The 21419-nt window shown below is 42.2% G+C and overlaps 3 protein-coding genes across 4 annotated transcripts; 1 reads left to right on the forward strand and 2 right to left on the reverse strand.

Annotated features, from left to right (window-relative positions):
* Positions 1 to 2496: 2496 nt before the first annotated feature.
* Positions 2497 to 7574, reverse strand: creld2 (cysteine-rich with EGF-like domains 2). Its single transcript, XM_039791144.1, has 10 exons — positions 7178 to 7574; positions 6836 to 6918; positions 6364 to 6474; positions 6035 to 6126; positions 5703 to 5879; positions 5480 to 5578; positions 5277 to 5360; positions 5041 to 5136; positions 3897 to 4037; positions 2497 to 2894 (listed from the first exon to the last, which is right to left on the reverse strand). Exons 1-10 carry the CDS (start codon positions 7328 to 7330, stop codon positions 2836 to 2838), a joined length of 1095 nt encoding a protein of 364 aa, XP_039647078.1. The 5' UTR covers positions 7331 to 7574; the 3' UTR covers positions 2497 to 2835.
* Positions 7575 to 7827: 253 nt separating this feature from the next.
* Positions 7828 to 13353, forward strand: alg12 (ALG12 alpha-1,6-mannosyltransferase). The gene is made up of 9 exons (XM_039791143.1): positions 7828 to 8027; positions 8825 to 8957; positions 9313 to 9486; positions 10088 to 10282; positions 10370 to 10473; positions 10614 to 10837; positions 11507 to 11676; positions 12005 to 12080; positions 12315 to 13353. Exons 1-9 carry the CDS (start codon positions 7869 to 7871, stop codon positions 12556 to 12558), a joined length of 1479 nt encoding a protein of 492 aa, XP_039647077.1. The 5' UTR covers positions 7828 to 7868; the 3' UTR covers positions 12559 to 13353.
* Positions 13064 to 20809, reverse strand: zbed4 (zinc finger, BED-type containing 4). 2 transcript variants are annotated; one of them, XM_039791141.1, is made up of 3 exons: positions 20654 to 20809; positions 17609 to 17843; positions 13064 to 17419 (listed from the first exon to the last, which is right to left on the reverse strand). In XM_039791141.1, exons 2-3 carry the CDS (start codon positions 17648 to 17650, stop codon positions 13877 to 13879), a joined length of 3585 nt encoding a protein of 1194 aa, XP_039647075.1. In that variant the 5' UTR covers positions 17651 to 17843; positions 20654 to 20809; the 3' UTR covers positions 13064 to 13876. The 2 variants fall into 2 exon arrangements, with proteins under 2 accessions (XP_039647075.1, XP_039647074.1); XM_039791140.1 differs by having other exon boundaries at positions 13064 to 17843.
* Positions 20810 to 21419: the final 610 nt, after the last annotated feature.

Raw genomic sequence — 21419 nt, forward strand, 5'->3', positions numbered from 1 at the left:
ACTCATGGTACCCAGTCGCTCAGCATGATCACAAACTTTCCTGGTTGAGCCGTTTCTATCACTGAGGTGCTAAAAGTGGAGAGTTTATATCGTTTCCAAGCGATGGAGAATCATATCAAATATTTCTCCTGTCAGTGCTCTAGTTAAGGCTCAATTCACCTAGATGGTTGTTGTAGCCTCCATAGTAGGTACACTGACTCGTGTATTAGTCACTATGCTGACTCGTGCTTTAGTATTTCACTCACTTTCTCCCTTGAGCTACAGATGATACATGACTTTGGCACTGTTGCCCTGTCTCTTGCCCTTGTTATTGTTATTAATTGTGGTGATCAGGATAAAAAAAAAAATTCTATACTTTGGGAGATATGGTTATTTGCTATCTTTTCTGCTTCTTATCACCAACCCTGGGTTTTACATCTGTACCAGCATATAATAACACTGTACATCTAGGGTGTAACCTTTTTTTCCACCCTCCCTGATGAAACCTTTCCATACACCGGAGTTAACATCCAGGGGTGAAAAGTGGAGGGGTGGCTGAGGGGGGGGGCAGTCTACCAGCTCAGACAGGTCTCAACTGGCTGCTCCACCACCATGGCAAGCTTGTCGAGTCCAAACAGCTGACATCATCCCGCAGGAACCCTTATTGCAAGGTGGGACCTGGGTTACAAAAATATGCTTTGATCCAAACGGGGCCGCAAGAAGGTCTTCACAAAAAGCTTTCTAACACCTGAGTGCTGACGGTGCTGCAGACTTTCAAGTCGGTGATAGAATGTCTTTTGTGAAGTCCAAGCCACAGAGGGATATGGATGACTGAGAGATCCACACAAGAATTCCAACACCCTTGTATACTTTTACCTGAACAAATGGGTAATAAAATGTTTGAATCTTGGATTCACGTATGGAAATAGAACATGTAGGCATTAAGATATAAAGGAAATACAGTACAGTATGCTTCCCTTTGTTAAAATCACCTAAAATATAATCATGCATCAAAATAGCTACGGGATATGAGGATAAGATATGAGTAAACACAGCGAGACACACCATCTAGTCCTTTCTAGATCGATTGAAGTAACGCACATCTTTTTACAGTCGTGAGCATTTATATTTCATATGGCCAGACTGCCACCTTGTGGTTATGTTTGATTACTGCAACACAATCTAACTTCCTGCTCCTTTAAATCAATCAACTGGACTACATTTGCTCCTTAAAGGTCCAGTGTGTAACGTGTTTAGTTGTTCATTATCAAAATCTGTGTTGCCCGTCCACAAACTTCACAGTCCTTTTTCATGAATATTTACCTCCACCATAAATTCCAAGTATTCCTTTTGGCTTGAAATTTTACATTTGCATTCGCATGAACTGGGGTAGACGCATTGACATATATATAATGGACCAATAGATCCCGTTGCTCTGGACGGAGACCAGTGAAGGCTATTAGAAGCACTTTTCCGGTGAGCGCTGAGCGTTACTGCGCAGCCTCCAACTGAGAGAGACCGCGTAAATGTGACGTGAGCAACGTGTCTGAAAGTTGTAAGTGTTCTGGTAGCTGTGCCAAGAGAAATCTCAATCATTCCCAATCTTACAGAGACGGAGCGTAGGTATATGTAAGGAGATAACATAAGCACATGCTAATTATTGCTAACTAACATGCTAGTTAACATTAGTAATTAAACCTAAACAGCTAATGTAAGTCGAAACTGTCGTGCGGAGCTTCTCCTGTACTATACGGTAATTCCTCTACTGTGCGACAGTAAGTCACTTGGTTATGACACAATCGTTAGCCTATTTTTACAAAAACGTCTACGGAGCCATAACGTGAGATACAAGGTAATGGAGCCTTTTATACGTTGTTGTGTTTCTTTAGAACTAAACAATGGACAAATCGAGTCTTTAAACGCTTCGGATGTAAAGTTATTCTCAGTCAAGTGACGTAAAAAAAAAATGGCGGTCAGCGGAATGCTAACAGGAGGTGATGGCCAGTTAGCAACAAAATGGCGCCATGATGGCTCGAGTTCTGAAGCGAAGCTTACCCCCTTGGGTAGACGCTCCATATTCATGCGCCATCTTGAAATGTGTTAGCCGGTAAGGGACATACAGGACACACTGCTCTGCCTTTCGCGTTTTCGCTGTCACATGATAAACTCACAGGTGCTGCTAATGCTGCTAATGGGTATCGTAGCTTCCCGGCCCCCAGCAAGTTTGAAGAAGGAAACATGGAGGACCACACGTATTCAAAATCCAAATTTCAGGAACAGGAGTCTTCTTCTTCGCCCAGAAAAAGAAAAAGGATATTGAAAAGAGCAAGAGACCGGCTTTTTGAAGCGTGAAGGCTACCGTATTCTGTAATACGTACTTTGAACTGCGTGGTGCGAGAGAGTTGATTGCGATATATGATCTCAACGCTAGATGGGAGAAATTCCTACACATTGGACCTTTAAGAAGAACAAAAGACAAAAAAAATATTTTACAAGAAAATACACATTTTGTTGACATGTGTTTCTTAATTCAACATAAATCACCTTTATTGAGACACCTTCCATTTTAAAACCATACAACAAATAAAGACAACAAGTGGTAGTTTGAGCACGCCAGAGAAAAGCAACAATGACCAGAGTACTGAGAGCTTAAAATGTCTCTCTTTTGTTTGTCCTTTAATCCATGATCCACTGTTGGAAAACAATGTCTTGCCAGCTTTTGTTGGTTCTAAGTGCAGCTGGTACATTAAGTGCATGAAGTCTACGATTTAAAAAAACAAAAAACAAACTGGCGGCAGATGTGCAGAAATTCCAGCCGTTCTTCCTGATCCGCTCCCACTGGTCCCAGATTTTACATCAAAGCTCCCCGTGTGGACCTGTGGTCGTCTCAGATGCTTCGGACTCCTCTTCTTTTTCTGATGAGAATAAAAGCATGAATAAATATATGATCTCAAATAATAAGTCAAATATATTCCCTTTTAATATTGATAATATTGTAACAGTAATGGACTCCAGCAAAATGTCATTAATAGCTGAATTGTGACAATGCGTATGCATTTTTTTTTTTTTTTAATGATACAGTTTAGTTTAAATGTGTTTCATAGGCTGTAGCATCTTTAAGCATTGTAGCGAACAATGTAAACTTTCTGTTTAAGAAATATAAATAAGGCTACAGCTAATTAGGGTTGGGAATCGTTTTGATATTAACACATCTTATTCCAATTCCGATTCCAATTCTTTGAGGGATGGAGTTGAAACGGGTCACATGCTTATTTCACAGATAAGAGGAACATTTTATTTTGATTCAATGGTGATTTACAATTTGACCGGGCTTTATCAATTTAAAATAAAGCCACACAACATAGCAAGCTCCTGGAATTAAAATTTGGAACCGATGATCAGAGTCAAAACCAAATTATCCATCCATCCATCCATCCATCCATACACCCACCAACCCCCACAGGAATATTAGGAACACCATACTTTTGCCTTCAGAATTGTGGCATTAATTCAACAAGGTGCTGGAACCATTCTTTAGAAATGTTGGCCCATATTGAAAGCATAGCAGCCCCCACACCATTACACCAGCACCAGCCTGCCCAGTGGTAACAAGGCATGACGGATCCATGTTCTCATTCTGTTCACGCCAAATTCTGACTCTACCATCTGAATGTCTCAACAGAAATCGAGACTCATCAGACCAGGCAACATTTTTACAGTCTTCAACTGTCCAATTTTGGTGAGCTCGTGCAAATTGTAGCCTCATTTTCCTATTTTTAGTGGAGATGAGTGGTACCCGGTGGGTAATTGCATTAACGAGAAATTTAACAGGTGTTCCTAATAATCCTTTAGGTGAGTGTATATCTGTAGAGCACAAATCATATGAAACCAGTTCTTAAACCAACACTAATCGTCACCTGGCTGTAGCGTGAGGACACACTCTCCATCTTGTTTCTCATAGCCGCTGGAGCAGATGCACACATGGTTGCCTTTAGTGTTGACACACTGCTCGTGCTCCTTGGTGCATACCGGCTCTGGCTGGGAACACTCGTCGATATCTGGAAAACACAACACAACACTGGTGCTACGACTTGACTGAAACAAGGTTTCCTCTTCTGACGACACACCGAGAGCATTACATTAGCAATACGTGGTGACATGTAGTAAAGGCAGAGACACCTTCCTCTGACCACATACGCTGTCAAATCACCGACCGGTTACAGTAAGGAGGAGGAGGAGTCACACATATTTTAACTCCTTCATCAGAAGCCTAATACGTCTCATTCCTCTGAGCCACAGGGCCACATTTTTGTCCGAGGACCACCGTTGCACTGGGTGACATGTTCCTTTATTGTGATGAACACAGGCAGTGTAGTTTATCTTGGTTTCGATCACCTATACCATCCTGGTGGTGCCATAAATACGCAGCTGAAAATAGTCCCCCCATAAAGTGCTATTTACTGTTGTTTGAGTAACAAAGGCTAAAAACTACAATGCCCTGTTGTTTAGGGGTGCACGATTCAGAAAATGTCACGATTCCATTCAAAATCGATTTTTGGGCTTAAGATTCGATTCAAAAAACGTTTCTCAATTAAAAAAAAAAAAAAAGATTCACTGTATGTAAATGTAGTTAGTTTTCCCATGTGATTGCAGTAAACCTACAATTTAAAAAATAAATAAATAATATAAATTGATTTTTGGAATGCTATGAATCGATTTTGAATCGGTAGAGCTTGAATCGCGGTACGAATGTGAATCGATTTTTTTGCACACCCCTACTGTTGTTATGGACTTTTATCTTCAACAGGAACATATAATAGGAGCATCATTGATTTTGATCTCTTTTCAATATTTTAGCTACGGTTTTTGGACTGTGTATTCTCCAAGACATAAGTTTAATTTTGCAACTGACGATTATTTTCATTGTCGATTAATGTGTTGAATATTGACTCGGTCATGGGATTGTTGTCAAATGTCCACAACTCAAAAGATATTCAGTTTACCGTCATAGAGGAGTGAAGAAACTATATACATACTAATAATGAATTATTTACGTCATACCTGTGCAGGTGCCCTCTGTGTCTTGGTACCCACTGGCACAAGCCTGGCACTTATCAGGACCGGCTCCAGTGCAGCCGGAGCACACTTTGTCACAGGCTAAGGGTAACACGAATTTGTGAGTTTTAAATATGATAGCAGAAATACACATTACACAAGCTTTATTTTATCATGCAGTATTGTTGTGTCGAAATCTTACAGACCAAAATGTTGTGCTAAACTGAGTGAGTAATTATTACCCTCGCAGGAGTAGGAGCCTTCCGTATTAAGGCAGTATTGTTCTTCTTTACATGGAGAAGGATCTGTGGAGCACTCGTTTACGTCTGAAACACATGAGATGGACTGCAGTGAGATAGACGGTGGTGTGCACAGACCATATGTTTTTGCTGGGGTTTTTTTTCTTCCTTTTTCCTACATGGAGACTTTCTACTGGCCCTCTTACCAACACAAGTTTCCTGGTCATCCTCCTCCCAGCCTTCTTTGCACTCATCACAGTCCTGATTGGTCCCTCCGTTGCAGGTTTTGCAGGAGGAGTGGCACTCTGCAGGGAGAGGTGAAGCCCGAATTCAGAATCACGACAGATTTACTTTACATGATGATGTTATGGATTAAGGTGCGTGATGCGTCACAGAGAACGCCAGTGGTTGATCTGTGTTGAAGTGTACCTGTGCACAGAGAGAATGTGTCGTTCCTCACTTCATTGAAGTAGCCGTCGATGCAGTCTAGGCAGAACTCGCCTTCATAGCCACGGTCACAGCTGCACTTTCCGTTCCCTCCGCGAGTCCCGTCGCCATCACACCTTCCATTTCCATGGCAAGGTCTGTCAGAGCCCCCCACACAGGCTTCAGAAAATAAAATCAGAACTATTAGGCCACTTTAAAACGTCAGGTTCTTGGGGTTATTTGTATTAATGTATTTAAGCTACAGTATATCTAGTCTGTCAGACACAGAACCAATGTACGTGGCATTTTATGTCTTATGAAAGGCTTTTCCTCACCATTGCAGTCCGGTCCAAACATTCCCTTTGGACAGCACACTTTGATGGTTTCAATGCAGAACCATTTATGCAGATCAGGATGTTTTGTTTTCCTGTATTGCAACAGGAAACACAGGAAGACATTAGGTGTTAACCGAACCTTTTTACTACACAAATAGCTCTGTGGGTGATACCTCTGTCAAAGGGCATCAACCTGTGTGCCTTTTTTTTTTTTTACACAAGCGATGTTACATTTTAGTGTTGTGAAATTGACAGTTGAAATCCAACCAACTTGACACTGTGGCTCACCATGCTGGCATTTGACAATATTTGCATACGCCAATTCCCACCTCTTGAACCACCAAGTTTCAAAATGGTCTTCGTGCTCCTCTAACATGTGGTTGCACTCGAAGCTGCTGCTGTCACACAGCCCCTCCACAATCTCCATCAGACGGATCTCGCTGTAAAGGAAGCAAGGAGATGAATGGTTGGAAGTTTAAAAAAGGGGTGGAGGTAGAGATGAGCATGTGCCAAAACATAAACTGTGTGATAAAACTGGTGTTTGTTGCACAGGACTGTGTGATTGCGGGGAAACGTCCGGTAGATCCTTGCTAACAAATGCTGCAGTTTGAAAGTTTGCCTATGCTTACCAAGCCACTTGAGCAAACAGTCGGTTATATTCTAATGCATGCTGCTTATCTAGAACTTTGATAAGCTTAATTGAGCCAAGTACAACAGCCAGCTGGTGCAAACCAAACAGCTGGGATGACCGGTTCCTGTGGCAGGGTGACCTGGACGTGACAGGATGATGCACTGTCTCACCTTGTCTCATATTTAGACAGTTTTCTCTCCTCCCAGGCTGTGTTGCCTCCGCCAAAGTTCTGCTTCGATGTTCTGTCGAACCCCTACAATACAAAAATAGTGTCAACGTTTGTACAGAAATAAACAGGGAAAGGTGTATAGGTGAAATTTGAAAGTTAAAGATACGGTGGCCGACAGGGGCAAACGCACTGCAACTTAATGAAACACACACACACACACACACACACACACACACAGGCATGTCTCAACATTAAGGGTAGTAGGACACGTTCACAATATTAGAGCAAGATAGCAATATAATGACAAGCAACACAAAGGGGAGGTTTATTACTGTTCTCTTACCTTGTTGAAGTTATCAGTAATTCTCTGACAGGTAGAACAGGCGCTTTTAAAATCTCTCTTGGCGTAGGTGACTTGACAAAGTAAAACTATATAAATAATAGTTACACACGACAATAGCCGCAGTAGACGCAGCTCTGGACCGGTGGACAGCATCTCAGCCGATCAATTTAGACACCGTTTCATAACAGGACACACGCTTAATGCACACACAAGCAAGCTTACAACTAGCGCTACACGGTTTCGGACACATCTAAGTGAGCTGTTCCTAACATTAAATCTAAGTTGGCGTTATGTATGCAAAGCGCAACAAATTAGTATTTACATGCCGGTTGTAGAAAAAAAAAAAAACCGATGCGTTTTTAGATTTCCGCGTCAGCCTCTTGGTCGAATTGTGGCTTGCGCTCATTTGCTGGGATTGCCTGTCAAATACATCTACAACCAATCATAAGCCGCCACGCGCGGGACAAAGAGCTCCTGTCCCCCACGTGGAAAATTCTGGATTTCTAATAGTAGTATTTAAAATAATTAAGTTTTTCCTGTTGAAGGGCTTTTTAGACCGAATTTCTAAACAAAATCTGTATCCCACTGGTAGAAAATGTGTCAGTAATTTTAGCGATATAAAAACATGTTTGCTTCCTGTCTTGACCGGAAGTTATACGCATCACACACACACACACATCTTTCAGCTGTCATGGCTGAAAAGAGGAATGCATCAGGGCTGCCACTGCTCTCTTTATTAATAACTGTGGCTCTTTTGCATTTATTCATTTGTCCGTTTACTAAAGTTGAGGAGAGCTTTAATTTACAAGCGACGCACGACATTCTGTATCACAGGCTTAACTTTGACAAGGTAAGCAGGTGTTAGGTGTGCTAACAAGCTAACTATGCACAGCACTGCAGTGAATGGAATAATTATTATGTTTTAAATCAAACGTTTGTGAATACGTTACACAAACCATACAGACAGCACCGTTAGCACAGTTAGTATGCCTTTTAGAGCTTTACATTTTTAGCATTTGTTTGCATGTAAAAAGAGGGTACATTGAATAGATTTTTGATAAATTAATACTTGCCATGAGTAAGATGAAAAAAATAAATATGAGGAAGCTTCTGGTTAGTCAGTGAAAATGACTGCTGAATTATTCCTGCTATTAACTATAACTAATATCACTATCGAAATTAATTGTGCTGTTTAAAAAAAGTATGTGGTATCATTATCATATTAGCCTAGCTAAAAAAAAAGAAGCTACATTTCATATTTGAAAAAAAAAAAAAACGTGTCACTTTTATTTGGAGAGTCCTAAATCAGTGGTTTTACAGAAACATTAAAATTGAATCATGCAATCAAACTACATTGGGGGTATGCGCTTACATCATATATTGTATTTGCTCTAAAACTATACAGGTATTAATTATAATTGTCAAATTGACATTAAAAACAAATGAGAAAATCTCAGCTCAAGATTCATTTAGTAGCTGTTTTTGGGATGAAGATGCAAAAAATTGAGATTTTAACATCCGTGACGACTGTCAAACTCTGGCATCTGCTGCTGAAGACCATGTGGTATGATTGAGAGCTCCGGGTCAGCTGCATAGAGATCTGTCTGTATTAGTGTTGTTGAGACCAGAGACTGTGCTGTCTTTCAGTATGACCATCACGAGTTCCCCGGTGTGGTGCCACGGACTTTCCTTGGCCCTCTGTTTCTCTCCATCCTCTGCTCCCCCGTTGTGTTTCTGTCCTCTCTGCTGGATGCACCCAAATTCTACACACTGCTGACGGGTAAATCACTAATTTCTCACTAATTGGTACTTTCCAATCCAGTGTTACGATACAACTTTATTATCAGTTTAAACACTGAAATTCATTCTGCGTTACCGAGCAGGTCCGCTTAAAAAAGAAAAGAAAAATGCACACAAGTTGGACAACAATTGCACACATAGTACAAAAGATGAAAACGCATCAAGAGCCATGACAAAGAAATAATTGGCCGCACGCTGATTTTGGTTTAGCAACAGGATAGACTGATGTATAAAAGAGTTCTTGAGCATGTTGTGTCTAAATGAAGGGACTCTAAATCGCCAATGTGGTTTCAAACTGTTTAAACAAATGCGTTCTCTTGATGTGTTCTGTGCAGTCCGAGCTTCCCTGGGAGTGTGCGTTGTCGGTGCACTGTGGCACATGCAGAGGGAGGTGAGGAGGCAGTTTGGCTCCACAGTTGCAGGGCTCTTCTGTCTGACGTGTGCTTCTCAGTTTCACCTAATGTTCTACAGCACCAGGACGCTCCCTAATGTATTTGCACTGCCAATAGGTAAGATACATGGGTAATAATCACCATAAGGGCTCCTGCACGCTGGCTGCGCGGCGTGAGCGTGGCGTGTCAGTTGCGTGGCGGCTGCGTGGCGTTTTCTATGTCTTTGCACACCAGAAACGTGTCTGACACGTGTAGGTTTCCCATTTGATAAAATGAAATAATAGCGTGTTCTTCAACTTTATTTTGTCAATATTGTTTGTACATTTGTTTGTACATATTTCGATATGTCTTTTTTATATTTCAATTCCCTTTCCTGAGATAATAAAGTCCATGTTATTGTTTTATCAGAATCCAATTGAAATACAATAAAAAAAGAAAAAAAAAGGAGTTCAACAGATTTTTTTTGTCATTTATTGAATGTATTCATGTCAAAGTGACATATAAACATCTTTTCCTATTCTATTTTGCCTCACGCAGGCAGTGTGCAAAGCTCTAACCTGTTAACATGGGAGCCGAAATAAAAACGGACACGCTCACGCAGCTGACACACTCATGCAGCCAGTGTGCAGGAGCCCTAAGCCAGACACTCTGGATTCTTTTTCGGTTTTCCTAAATAAGCGAGTAACTCTACATGATGAAAGTACATTTTTCCTCACAGTTCTGGTAGCATTCACATCGTGGATGGCTCAGAAATATGGCCGGTTCATCAGCCTCTCTGCTCTAGTCATCATTGTGTTCCGGTCAGAGCTCTGCATCTTCCTGGGTCTCATGCTACTGACATCGCTGTTGAGCAGGAAGCTAGGACTGCTGCAGCTGCTTTATTATGCTGTTCCTGCTGGGATCTCGTCACTGGGTGAGTAGTCAGCGTACAGTATACTCAATAAACAATACAATGTCCCTGCTGTCCAAACAGTTTTTGATTTCCTTTTGCCTTGAACAGCTCTGACGGTGGCCATTGACACCTTCTTTTGGAGAAAGTTGTTGTGGCCTGAAGGTCAGGTTTTGTGGTACAACACTTTTCTCAACAAAAGTTCCAACTGGGGAATATCCTTTTAATTTACTCGAGTACACTCCCACTCATGCGTGTGCATTTACTTTTAACTTTTTGTCAATTTACTGCCACTGAAAATCACCGAGGAGGAGCTCCACCGCGCCGTTTTCCTTGACTCTCCTCTCCCCAGTAAACCTCTCCCTTCCTGTGGTACTTTTACTCTGCCGTGCCCCGCGCCCTGGGCTGCACGCTGCTCTTCGTCCCCCTGGGGCTCCTGGACCGGCGGGTGAGGCTGCTGCTGCTCCCCACCGTGGGCTTCATCCTCATCTATTCGCTGCTGCCCCACAAGGAGCTGCGCTTCATCATATACACGTTCCCTGTGCTCAGCTTGGTGGCTGCCCGAGGCTGTTCTTTCATGTAGGTCCAAACATGTTACAGCCAATTAGGGCTGATCCCTCTTAGTCGATTAGTCGACTAATCGGTCGTTTTGGTCTTAGTCAACTTAGATTTCTTTAGTCGATTAGTCATGTTTTATGCTTTTTTTTTCATGCTGAATGACTTATTTCCAAGAAACGTACGAGCACATCTCTGGTAAACACAATAATTAAAGTGGTGCTTCTGCATAACTCTTTGCGGAGAAACTCAGATTTACAGATCTGTCGATTTTAAATCAACTAATCGATTAGTCGATACAATTGAATGAGTGTTAGTCGACTAAGAATTTCTTCAATCGAGCACAGCCCTACAGCCAATGCTTGCATTTGAAAATACAAGGGCGGGAAATTTACATTTTATCAACCACCAGCAGTGTCTTACGGATTCCAACACAAACCAGATGCCCTCATTACTTTATAAATCAACAGAAATAGATGAGGAAGATGAGAAAATGTAACCTGCTTAAGTAGCAGCACAACCAGCAGCAACATGCTTGGCTGGCAGATGTTGATTAGTTCTCATTATTCCCAGATACTATTCAGTGCCATCATAAGAAAGACATCTTGTGTCAACGGTGTAACAGTGTGTGAGGTGTGACATTGCAAAAGCTATTGCTCACTTCCTTTTTTTTCTTTTTTCTTTGTGCTTCAGTTTGTGCAACTACCGGAAATCCTGGATGTATAAACTGGGCGCTGCAGTTGTGGTTGGCCAGCTGTTGACCAACGCAGCGTACTCTAGTATTAGTCTCTACGTTTCCCACCACAACTACCCAGGGGGCCGAGGACTGCAGGAATTACACAGGCTGTTGCCAGTCACAGCAGGTTGGAATCCCTTTCAGCACCACTTTATTTGCAGGGAGTTTCTGTAACACTATTAATTCCCACCTTTTGAGATTAGCTAATTACTCGAAAAATATTTATTTTTCTATGTTGTGCAAGTATCTCAACTAAACTTTATGTATGTGCACATGTATGGAAACCATATTAGTATGATTAACTATATTAATTGTGGATAAGAAAAATGCATCTTGGCTTTTTTACTTTCTCAGTAATCATACAAAATACCATGTACTGACAATGAAAGCATGCATAAACGCTTTGTTCAGAGAACACTTCTCACATTGTTAAACAATGCCTCTGTTCCCCTCAGATGTCTTTGTTCATATTGACACATATGCTGCTGAAACGGGAGTGTCTCGCTTCTTAGAGCAGAACAGAACCTGGAGGTGAGTGTATTTTTCAGTGTTTTGAACTCAAGTTAGTCACAAATAATACCCAATATTATCACTTTTTTTAACCCTTGTGTTGACTTCGGGTCACATTGAACAGTTTTCAATTTTTGTTTTATATCAGAAAATACGGGACGTAGAAATAAGCGCTGAAAATGTGTAGAAGAAAAATTTAACCATTTAAAACGTTGGAAAAAGCAAAAACAAACAAAACTTTTTTTTTTTCAACAGATATGACAAACGTGAGGACATGAACCACACGAATCCTGACATCAAAATGTACTCCCACCTACTGATGGAGGCTAATGTCACCAAGATACAGCTACTCCAGGACACCCATCAGCCTCTGGCCTTCATTGAAGGGTACAGCAACATTGCTTTCGACGCGTTTCACTTTCCCCACATCAGTGTGCGATTAGAGAGAAAAGCCGTGCTCATGGAGAGAAAGATTGCAACCGGACAACAAAAAGAGTGACTTTAACAGGAATGTGTTGGATTAAGGCATTTTTAGTGACCAAAAAAATAAGACTAAAGCAACCCAAAGCAGTGTTCTCAAAGGATATAATGGGATAGATTGGAATATTATTTGTATGAAAAGAATACCACGGGTCCATCGTGTGTCTCATTCACCTACACATCAACTGCTGACATGTGCTACCCAAGTAGATAAATACATTGCATTGAACTGTCATACATCTTTTCAGATGTTTGAAATGGTTCGTTCTTCTGATACTGATGTGTAATGCATTGCTTTTCTCATGAATCGCAAGCAAAGAATTCCAAGTTTTCTTGCAGACACGAAACCATTTTCTTACAGACAGCTTTGTGTGTTTTTTTTTTTGTTTTTTTTTACCTCAGGCTGTTATTTGTATATTTTGTAAAATAGATTTTATAGATGAATAAAGCTGAAACTGAGTGGAGGAAACCAGATTCCTAAATTGGATAAATTTGATTCTAATTGATAACCAAAGACAAACCTCTTAGATATTGCATAAGGAAAACCTTTATTTAAAAATGACCACAACATTTGCATGGGTCCAGTCTCAATGCTAAAACATTTATCAAATTAGGTTCAGAAGTCATTTAATATAAAAATGTACAGTACATCGTTTTACTCAATAATAAACCCATAATTTAATCCCCTGGACATAAACTTAAATTGTGCTTAAGAGACAAATTGTATATTCCAAACAAACTGCTTATTCTGAAAATACAGCAATATTATACATGATCTTATTAAAAACATTTCAGCAAGTAAAAAAAAAAAAAAGTCTATCTAAATGACAGTACCATGAGCCACAAATTCACAATGAAAATTAAATAACATTAACTTAAAACATCTTTCAGTCACAGCATTTATTTCTGGGCCATCATTCCGAAAACAACTCTGTCCATCTTTAATACACAATAATCAAAAAGCATCCTGACGTGATCTGCGCAATTTAACTAAATATTTACAGCATTTTGACCTGAAGTAGTTCTGAATAAGGCACAAGGAGAGAGTAGACACAGAAAACAAAAACATTGATTTACAAGCAAACGACATTATCACCAACCCCTACAGCTAGAAAAACCCTCCCTCCCTGATACACTTTTGACTGAGACTTTTCATCACAACAGCTCCAAGTGTTTTAACAGTAGTACACAGAATAAAATAAAACCTCCAAATCCGGCCTTTGCAGTGAGAATCAGTGTATAAATCAATATTTTACATTTTGCCCAACAGAAACCCCCATTTCACAGCTATGCAACTTGGTCCTTGATAAAGGGTTTAAGTTAATGCTCAGCAATAATCAGTACTGAAAATAAATCAAAGGGAGGTTGACTTTGAGGAACAGTAGACCCTCCATGTTTTCCAGTAAAGGCCTGGGCTGATTTAGGGCACAGTTGACACTAGCTGTGCTGAACAGTGTCTCTGCTGGGACGATGCTGGGAGGGCAGCCCACGTAACGGGCGGCTACTTTGGCAAGATCGGGCCACAGGAACTTTTTCAGGTTCCAATAGTCGAGGGGGTCACAGCTTTGATCAAGTATGTCTTCCTCGAGGTACTCCAGCACTGCCAGCTCTGAGGACTTTGGCTTCTCCTCGTGTTTTATCTTTTGTCTGATGTCGGCCATAAGGGACCAGAGGTTGTCCTCGTTTGGGTGGGAGGCGTTGGACGACAGGGGGGTCTCGTTGCAGCCATTGGGCAGCGGAGGCTGAGCTTCGACGGAGGCGGTCGAGGACAAGTCCAGCTCCCGGATCAGATCGTGTTTGCATTGCTCGGCTTCTTCCTCGGTGAACAGCGACGTCTTGTATCGTGGGTCCAGCATGGTCGCCCAGGTGTTTCGCGGGTCGTGCAGAGTGGCCGACATTTTGCTCACCATGGCTTCCTTTAGGGACTTGAGCATGTTGTCTATGCCCACGGTTTCATCAAACAGCAGGTCTATCTTTCTGTTGAGGATGTGAATGAGTGGTATCACTTGTCCCAGAGTGGCAGTGCGGTTGCTCATCTCCCTGCAGGCGACTTCGAACGGTTTCAGTGCATTGCAGACCGACAGCATCACCTCCCACTGATCGCAGCTGATCATTTCCCTGAAATTGCACTCGATCGACATCTCGTCGATGGCCTTCTTCTGTTCCACCAGCCGCTCCAGCATGAAAAAGGAGGTCCTCCATTTGGAAGGAACGTCCTGAATGAGTTGGTTCTCGGGCAGCTGGTGCACCCTCTGGAGCTCGGCCAGCTTCTCCTTGGCCTTTGCCGAGCGGTGCACGCGTTCACAGATCTTGCGTGCGATACTCAGAAGGTTCTGAACCATTCTCTGGCTCTTTATGGCTTCGCTAACAATGAGGTCTATAGTGTGTCCAAAACACTGCATGGTGACATGGCCGTGGTCCTCCAAAGTGTTTCTGATGGTGGTGTTATCTGTCACAGTGAACCCCTTTTTCAGCCCTGATGACGTGATCCAGGAATCCCACAGATACTCCAGCTGCTTTGGGATGTCATGCATATCATGATCACAGTCTATTTGCGAGACACTTAGGAGAGCAGAGCAGTGGAAGTCCTGACCCTGGGGCCTGACACTTGACTCGTACGTTGCCCAGTGGGCAGTGAGGGTCAGGTATTCCCTTGTCTGGCTGCTGACCCAAATACTCGTTGTGAAGTGGACAACGCCACCTTCAGCCTCTTTCAGGTGGGTCAGCACAACGTCCTTCACCCGTTCGTACATGTCTGGTATGGCAGTGCTGGTAAAGTAGGAAGAAGGTGGTAGAGAATACTGAGGCTGGAGGTACTCTAGCAGTCTGTTGAGTCCAGCATTCTCCACCATAGCTGATGGCTGAAGATCCAGTGCGAGCATTTCTGCGAGTAGTTTGGTGATTCTTTTGGCAACCGGGTGGCGTTCATCAAACCTCTCACGGCTCTGTTCCGTTTCATAAACGGAAGTGTCCATGAGCTCTTGCTTAACGTGAATTTCAGCAGACGGCACATCACCTGAGATAGTATTGTTACTTTCAAGAACATGTCCATGAAACCTCTGCATGTGCCTGAAGAGGCAGCTTGTGCCAAGGTTTGTAGTCTTTTTGCCTCTGCTAATTGTGCGGCCACAGTGCAAACAAACCACCTTTGTGGGGTCAGTGGGCGAAATGGAGAAATGGTTCCACAGTTTTGACGTCTTTTTACTGAAAACGGGCAGTGTTTGGGGCTTTTTCTCGCTGGCAGGGCTCTCAGTTTCTTTGGTTGAAACTGCGTCCGTTGCGGCGAGATTGGTGTAAGGATGAGGGGAGGATTCCTTCTCATCTGTGCTTTTTTGGTTTTTGAGGACGTCTGGGTGGCGTCTCATCAGATGCCTCATCAGGCAGCTTGTACCAAAGTCGCCGCGTTTCCCTCGACTGATGACACACGGACAGTAACGGCACAGTGCTTTCAACTGGTCCACTGGGGACACTATGAAATGGTGCCACACTTCCGATTTCACCCGTTTCATGATCTTCTTGTTTTGCTGGAAAACTGAATGATCCTGGTTGAGGCTGGGGCCCTCAGAGAGGTCGCATGGCGAGGAAGTTAGAGGTGTATCCTCCCCCTGGGTTTTGAAGGAGAGATTGAGAGAGGATTCCTGCCCTGAGAGATGCATCACCTCATCAGATTCCTCTTTTATATCCATGCTTTCCCCCATGCTTTGGGGTAACTCATCTGATATGGTTTCTGGTGAGGATGGAAGAAGGGGCGATTCTTTTTTTACTTCCAGTGGATCGTGTAGATGAGTGCGGGACAGTAGTGAAGGCGGGTTTGTATAGGGTGGGGGAATGTGATTGCCCTGTCCATTTTCCTCAATGACAACCTCTTTGTGGGCCCTCCACATATGGCGAATAAGACAGCTCGTCCCTAGATCCTTCCCATTTTTACCCCTGCTGAATTCATTCATGCAATGGATACATACTGCTTTGGAATTGTCAGCAGGTGACAGGTAGAAGTGTTTCCATACAGCGGACCTCCGACGGGAACTTGAGCTTTTTGGGGTCCCAGGGAGGCGCTCAGGCCCACCGTCTGACATATCTTCAAGGTTGTTGTCATTGGAATGTGAGGAGGAGAGCGTGCTGCAAACGGCCTCAGTGTTGGCATACAGTTCTAGTTTTGGTTCAACTTTGGGTAACACTTCTTTGGATGCAAGATCTGAATTTTCAGCTGAGGAGGTGGACGGTGAAGTGTTCTTTGAGGCAGAAGAAATGACGCTGTTGGTCAAGTCTCCGTTTTTTGGTGAGTTTGGGGATGGAGGTATCAAAGATGAGGCGAGGGAGCTAGTCAGATTGTTTGAGGATGCGTCTGCTCCGTCTTGTAAAAGCACAGTGGGGTGAGCCCTTCGTACGTGCCTCATTAAACAACTTGTACTGAGGTCTTTCTCGTTCTTACCCCGGCTGAACTCTTTCATGCAGTATAAACAGATTGCTTTGGTACTGTCTCGTGGTGATATGCAGAAATGATTCCACGCAGGAGATTTTTTCCTCGGGTTGGTGTTACTCCTCATAGATGACAGAAGGCTCTGAGTGACAGCATCCATGGCAACATCATAAAGGGTGCTTGTGTATCCACTTAGTAAATTACTATACTCCTCACCGTCTCTAGTTACAAAAGGGCCAACGGAGCTACCGAATCCTAGCCTTTCATCGTCCTGGGTATCCTCATCCATTCCGTTTGCATCCCCAGTCTCCTCTTTGATATGTTGACTTGCTTCGCTTCCATTTTCATAATTTTCATTCTCCGTATTTCCCTCCGTATCAGTGTTTAGGCATTTGTTTGAAAGGGTGGGGGAAGCTGGGTCAGTCTCACTTGCTTTGTCCGACTCCAACGGTTTGTCATCCTGAGGAGAGGAAGGGGGAGAGTCTTTATCCAGTGTTATCGAGGAACAAGCAGGGGACTTTGCATCCACAGTGTCATGAGGGTTAATGCTGTAGGATTTGAACACATAGCCATCCTGACCCTCAATTTTTAGGCAGGTCCCTTTGGCCTCTCTTTTTTTACTTTCCATGGAGCCATTAGGTTCACTGACCGTATCCTCACGCTTGTGAGACACCTCCTCCTCCCCATCCATGGCAGCAGACCAAGGGTTTCTGTAGAATAGTCAGGTCTGCGTTGTCAAAAGCAATTTGTTTTTTCAGGTGTAGTCATCGACACTGCAGCGCTCAAGCAGGTGTTGTGATGAGTGTGTGGCTGCCCGGGACACAGGGTGCCTGCTTGTCCCTCTCCATTTATGACTGAAGTAGTCCCACCTCTCCCCACACAACCTAGAGAGAAGGGAAAGAGTAAACATATCAAAGTGTATTCTTAAGAAATAAGACTCCAAAATAACCGGTAATACAGGTATGCTGCAATGACACTGAAGTCCTGTACACGACGCTTTACTTTCATTCTTATTTCCTAAAACTGACTTAACAGGCTCGTTATACAAGGTTTGGCAGCAACCAAATGATGCGGTGCGTTAAAAGTCACAACTCTAAATCCAAGTTTCATAAAATGTCTGTATTGACCACTTTGATAGCAACTTTAAGGTAACTAAACATGGACAGGTTTTAATTTGCAAGTTGACAAGCACTGCCCGAACACAGTATTAAGTAGTCGCTGTGAGGCTACACTGTCTTCTTTACATAAGCAGGTTCAGCCCGGCCCTAAGCTTCTCCACTTTCATGGACCTTTTCAGGATTTGGCTCTCAGCTTTAAATATGCAAATCAAGACCATCCATCAAGAGCAGGAACACCCAACACCTCTCCATGCTTCTTCCACAGAACTGTTGCTCAACTCTGTAAGATTTCTGGATTATAATGGCCTGCATTTACTCCTCTCCACAAATGTAATACTCTCTTGCCACCCCTTCAAACTGTATGCAAACATTTTCCTATTCAGTGGGATAATCATGCTTACCAGGGAACATGTTTAACTGTTAAATTAGAATTTTCAGTTTTGGGACTTTATCTGTATGCTAATGCCGGTAACTTTTTTCTTATCACATTTGATTATCTGTCATAGTAAAATAGATCTATGCACAACTGAAAATGTGCTTCAACACTGAAACGCTTCAGCAGCTGATTAGCACATATTGAGGAACTGATGACTAAAATCAGCTAGGCGGTGGTATCTGGTAGGAGAAAAAACCTAGTGTCTCATGTTAGTAGAGTACAGACAGTCTACTATTTTTGCCATAACATTAGAATCATTAGACTATGAATACATGATCAGCACCACAATGTCAAAAATAAGGATCCTGTCATTAGGAGAGAACATTGTTTTTATTTAAACTGTTTTAGAGAGACATTTCTAATATTTTGTCTACCCTAACTGATATAAATGGGGTGGTCAAAATATAACAACTTCAATATAATGCAATACAGTTAAACGGCACCACAATCTACAGCCTCCAAAATGACCACCGAGTAGAGCTGGGCAATATATCGATATTATATCGCTATCTTGATATGAGACAAAGATATCGTCTTAGATTTTGGATATCGCAATATGACATAAGTGTTGTCTTTTCCTGGTTTTAAAGGCTGCATTACAGTAAAGTGATGTCATTTTCTCAACTTACAAGACTGTTGTAACTGTTCTGTTATTGGCCTTTAGCCACTTCGTCATTATATCCACATTACTGATGATTATATATCAAAGATCTCATTGTGTAAATATTTTGTGAAGGCACCAATAGTCAACACTACAATATTGTTGCGGTATCCATAGTCATTTGGTCAAAAATAGTGATATTTGATTTTCTCCATATCGCCCAGCCCTACCACCGAGTTGAATAAACATCTCTGTAACACCAAAAAATGACCATGAACTAGTCTTCATGAAAGTGCTCTGCAGGACTCTTATTAGTATAAGACTGCCTCAGTTTTAGCTAGGAGTCCATAATACACTGGTAACTAGGTGAATATGGTGTGTATTTTTGTTAAAAAGTGTCTCTGTACCTTGATCGCAGGTAGGCTGCGGGGTCAGGTCAAATGCGATGTGTTAAGAATAGCCAGTGCATTACTTTGCACTGAATGATAGGTCCATGTACGAGTACCTTATTTACATGTATGTATCAGTAAGACTTGTGTTACTACAGACCAATAATGTCATCAGGATCACGTGCGTTATACTTACAGCATAACATTGAGTAAGATAATATATCGAGACAACACTTCTTAACACCAACATCTAGTTTAACTTTTTACAATGCGTGAGCAAACAATAACGTTACAGACGATACGTATGTGAACATTAGCCTAAGTACACACAAGTTTCACCCAGTCTAAATTTATACAACAACAACAACAAAAAGTCATTAAAATAATCGTTCATTCGTCTAAATGTAAACTCACGAATTTGGCCAACAAACAATTGTGTCCTTGATTATTAATACGTTCTTGTAGTCAAATAGGCATTCAAAAAAACAAGCAGCGTGAAGCAGTGACAACAGTTTTTCCGGGTTTTGGCTTAAGTGCTAGACAGGAAGATGCGAGGGGACAGCAGAAAATAGCCAACGCTGATTAGCTTTCATCTTCACATAACACACCAACTTGTAAATGGCGATCTATATGTCTGTTTACGATTTACCCCCCTCCATTGAATAACCGCTAACACAAATCATGAAACGTGTGCGACCCTCACACCAGTAGCCTAAATAACATAATGAAACATTGTTGGCAGTAACGCTAGCTACATCATCAGTAAACACCACTGCGGCTATCCTGGTGCTAACGTTAACTGGGTTAGCCGCAGATCTGGCTAATAAACACACAAAACCGACACAAGTTCAACACTGAGGTCACATGGATTTGGAGCACAAAAATTCAAGACAATGCAACTTCTATAACTATCAGTAACGTTGCAATGGCCCGTGTAGTAAATTTCGGACCACACCACGGCTGCTAGCTGGTTAGCTGCCAGCTAGGCCACACACACACACAGGACACACTAGCTAGCTAACCTGGCGAGGCAGAACCCAGCCGTGGCAACACAAGAACCACACGGGATCCGAATCAGGCCAGCTCTCACCACGACGTCCAGGCCACATTAAACCCTCCTCAGACATGTACATGTGCTCAGTATACTTACTGTGAAGTATGACGGTGTGATCACTAGGTTTTCGGTTCCTAAACAGTTAAATATGACACATTTGATTGATCCGGAGGGGGGTTCACTTTGTTGCTTTTGTCTGCTAGCAGTTCACGTTCGGCCGAAGCAGCTCCACACAGCGTCGGACGGAAGGAACATGTTTTAATGATGTCACCGGGCGCAGGGTCTTCAGTAAAGCGAATGGGCGGGGGAGGGTCATCCATTTAAGCAATATGTCACATAACCGAGCATTACTTTGTCTTTCACTCATAAAGATCAATTATTAAAATAACAGATTGAGTGGTCTATTGAGAGCTGTTACTTTATACATAACAAGCGAGAACATGGTATTCATGATAGGTTAACTTGTGAACATTTCATTCAAGTAACCATTTTTACTGTAACGTCAATACTAATAAGATAATAATCATAATAATACTACGTAATAACATGTAGTAAACAGTTGATAAATTATTATGGAAGTATTATGTAAATTATAGTTAGCCAAAAAAATTGCTTTTCGGCTTCGAACGTAACTTTATCTAAACGAACGCAATTCGACCACACACGGTTAATAATAACCGAGACGGTTTCGAGGATTTACAGAGGATCTTTGATAGGCTACTAATTGTTCAATGACAATGAATAAAGTGCTGCGTGTGTTGCATTCACGGTCATTCTGGGGCTACAGCTTATTTGATCTCGGAAATTATTAAATATGTGATTGTATCACCACAATTACTGCTTTAAACCAATGGGCCTTCTT

Source organism: Perca fluviatilis, chromosome 23, assembly GCF_010015445.1.
Source record: "Perca fluviatilis chromosome 23, GENO_Pfluv_1.0, whole genome shotgun sequence".
Lineage (NCBI taxonomy): Eukaryota > Metazoa > Chordata > Actinopteri > Perciformes > Percidae > Perca > Perca fluviatilis.